General features: G+C 39.9%; 1 protein-coding gene across 1 annotated transcript in view; it reads right to left on the bottom strand.

Annotated features, from left to right (window-relative positions):
- The window catches only part of IPP (intracisternal A particle-promoted polypeptide), a 51,046-nt gene that overhangs the window by 46,471 nt on the left and 702 nt on the right, over positions 1-3,873 (bottom strand). Inside the window, exon 2 of the mRNA XM_015567515.1 lies at positions 652-993. Coding sequence (XP_015423001.1) covers positions 652-943 — 292 coding nt within the window. The 5' untranslated portion in view covers positions 944-993. The remainder of the gene's footprint in view (positions 1-651; positions 994-3,873) is intronic.

Below are 3,873 nucleotides of genomic sequence, written 5' to 3'. Positions count from 1 at the left end.
GGGTGTGCAAGAGGCAGCTGATCAATGTTTCTCTCTCTCTCCCTTCCTCTTTGTAAAAAATCAATAAAATATATAGAAAAAAATAAAATAATAAAATAATACATGTTGATTATGACATTATGAAAAACAGAAAAAAATGGAATAAGAATCTTCCATATTTCATCATCTAGAGGTAAACATCAACATTGTGGTCTTTTTCCTGTGCACAAATACAAACAAATGACTTTTAAAAAACAAAATTGAAGTGGTATTTACATACAGATTATCTTCATTTAATATATTGCAAACATCCTTCCATGATAGTATATATTTAAATCATTTGCAAGATCTAAAAAATATTCTATTACCTATATGTTCCATAATTTATTTAACCATATAACCTACTGAGGGAGAATTAGATTGCATTCAATTAAACTATTATAAATAATGTTATAAATATCCTGGTACATAAATGTTAGCCTGAATCCCTAATTAGTTCCTTAGTATTCCTAGAAAAAGACTACAAGGTCAAAAGATAGAAATTTTTCAAAGACTCATAATAATAAATTGTGAAATTACTTTCCATATAAGTAATATCAATTTATATTTCCATAGCAGTACATGAGTGACTGCATCATTCTTCACTTAAAACTACAGGCTTACTTAACATACCTGTATAAATAAAATCTAGAAGTATTTGAAATATTGCAGCTTCAATTCCTAGAATCTGTACAACATCTTTTGAGGACTCTTTCATTCCTCCAGTGAACAAAGCTGCAAAGTAAGGGCTACTGGCAGCCAGAACCAGCCGATGAACTTTAAAAGTTTCCTTCCCAACTTGTAGCTGCACATCACAGAAATGCTGTCCATTCCTCATTTTATTGATCTGGGCCAAGATGAGTTGGGCATGTTTATCTGATGAAAAAAGACTATCACCAGCCTTGGGACAGCCCTCATTAGCCATGATGATGATAAATTAATTTAAAGGACTTCTGCCCATAATCTGGTCCTACCCTGAAAACCAAAACAGAAAGAGACCAAACATCATATTTTTGTGTTTAACATGTCTTTTATTCATATACTTATGGAACATTCCCTATCCTCAAGGAACCTACAATATACTTAGGGAATAAAACACACGTGAAACAAATAAGGACTAAACTGTGTGGTACCATTCCTAGGGTTTCAGAGAAAGGAATAAGTAATAGGATCTAAAATAATTGGAGGACATGGAAAACTGGAACCTGAACTGCATACTGAAAGATAGTAAGTATGAGGAGAGGGCATGCGCCTTTCTGGGTGGAGTAAAGAAAAGAAGGAAAGGCACAAAGGCAGAAAGCAGCTTTTGTACACTGCAGTAAGGAAGCACATACTGTGGCCAGAATGAACTTTCAAAAAACAATTGTGATCAGGGTAATTGTTTGCTTAGAATCCTTCAATTTGTACACTTCCCTTAGCGCACAAGTCCTTGAAGTCTTACCTCTGTCTACCTATCTAGTCCTATCTCCCATACTCCTCTTTGAACTTAATACTCCAATAAAACCTAACAATTCGCAGTTCTTTAAAAGTGACTCTCATGGTGTCCTTCCACACCTCTTCCCTCTGGATCTTTGTTATAATTCAAGACTGCTCAAATATAATTTCCTTTAGGAACTCTTCTCTGTTCCTCTCTCCTCTGGGTTTGGTGCTTGCACTAAGCTTACCTATTTTACAATCTATATCACACTCTATCTTGTCAGACACTCTATATCACCCTACTCCCTACTCTCCCTCTGAAAGTTCCTTGAAAGGAAGCCCCTTAAAGCAGGGACTATCTTTCATAGCTATAGCACAAGAATCGAACATATATTAGGTTTTCAAATGTTGGTAAAATGAGTCAGTACAATGAGAAATAACAATGGCTTAGGTATTTTTAAAAAATATACTTCTTTATTGATTTCAGAGAGGAAGGGAGAGGGAGATAGAAACATCAATGATGAGAGAGAATCATTGATCAGCTGCCTCCTGCACACCCCTACTGGGGATCGAGCCTACAACCCGGGCATGTGCCCTTGGCCAGAGTCGAACTTGGGACCCTTTAGTCCGAAGGCCGTCGCTCTATCCCAGCGGTTCTCAACCTGTGGGTCGCGACCCCTTTGGCGGTCAAAAGACCCTTTCACAGGGGTCGCCTAAGACCATCCTGCATATCAGATATTTACATTACGATTCATCACAGTAGCAACATTACAGTTATGAAGTAGCAACGAAAATAATTTTATGGTTGGGTCACAACATGAACTGTATTTAAAGGGCCAGAAGGTTGAGAACCACTGCAAGCCAAACCAGCTAGGGCGCTTAGGTTGTTTTTGTACAACTCTGATAGCTTTTCAACACATTATGTCAACTATAATTCTCACAATAATTAAGAGGCTGGAAGGAAAAGATACTGTTATTCAAAATGACAGGATAGGAAACAAGCTCAAAGTTTCTAAGAACACAGTGTTAATGTAATGACTGTCCCAGTATTTGAATCCAGGTCTTCTTACTCTAAATCCTGGGCTCTTCCCACATGCCAGGTTATAGAGAAATCCAAGCAAAGAAATTTGGACCTGAGCTCTTGTAGGTTCATCTGGGGTAAACATCATGTTCCAGAACCTTTATTTGAGCCTTCAGGGGGATAAGCTAAGTGGTAGCAAAGTCCTAAAACACAGCCGGTTCAGCTTCAACAATGAGAATCAAAGATATAAACCCAAGTTATTTTTTTTTAATCAAGAAACCATGAGATTCACTAATATAAGGAGATGAAGCACAGGGGAAATCTAAGATGGCTAGGGTTTTGTAATTTAGGCTGAGAGGAATGGTGTGGGCTGATGTTAGAAAAAAGTGGTTAAGTTTATGGCATTAAAGCTCATCAAAATAAAAATAACTAAGCTGATTATCATACTTATCTAGGAATTAACTTGAGAAATTTGAGACGTTGCCAGGCGGCTGCTATTCACAACAGTATCTACAGAATGCTGCTGTTTAACTGGCATATAAAAGTAAACAGTGTATTTGTCTCTACATAGAAATTTGACCTGCAGATATTATTAAACATGACCTGGCTATCAAGCTTTATTCTGTTTTAGATTTCTTCCTGTCAGCAGATTTCCCCCGGTGGTTTAAATACAAGGTACCTTCAAGGCACCAAGCACAGCCACTGGGCTAAAATGTTGCCTCCTGCCGCTAAGAGCTCACTGAATATTCACCCACTCTGGCAGCTGACAGCAGATACCCCGATCTATTAACCACGCTTTTAGAAACTGCTGCGTATTCCATCCCAAAAGGAACACAGGGTGTGACTGCACTTCCGCAGGGAAAGATCCTAATTCGGGGACATGGCACAGGGATGTATGTAAGAGACGAGCATCCAGAGCCTCAAACTTGAAAGGGCGACTACTAGGAAACGGCGGAGCAGCCAGCCCAGAGAAAGTGAAGCACAAAAGTCCTTCCGCAAAAGGTGTCAGAAAGAATCACAGGACAAGCGTCAAAACAAACAAAACCACGAAGCTCTGTGCTTGACGTGGGGGCTGCCCGGAGAGTTACCCTTACGCTGCTGCGCCACTGAAGGCGGATGCACATTCCGGCGCTACCTACATAGCGGGGAAGGCATCCCAGAGCCGTCTGGGAGTGGCAGCCTAGCCGGGGGCTGGGCCTTGGGGTTCCCCAGCGGAGGCGGGGAGCGGACCGGACCAGAGAAGCTCCGGTGAGGGCGAAAACACTTGGACTATCAGAAGCACGCCTAAGCGGCAGGAGGAAACCGATTTCATATTTATGGACCAGGTTTAGAGATTGATTTTAGAGACCACTTTCAAATCTTGATTAATAAAATGCTGACCTCTAGTAGATCATTCTGAATAATCCTAGCACGTTTAG

Source organism: Myotis davidii, unplaced genomic scaffold, assembly GCF_000327345.1.
Source record: "Myotis davidii unplaced genomic scaffold, ASM32734v1 scaffold924, whole genome shotgun sequence".
NCBI lineage: Eukaryota > Metazoa > Chordata > Mammalia > Chiroptera > Vespertilionidae > Myotis > Myotis davidii.
This window is presented reverse-complemented; position numbering and strand designations above follow the sequence as displayed.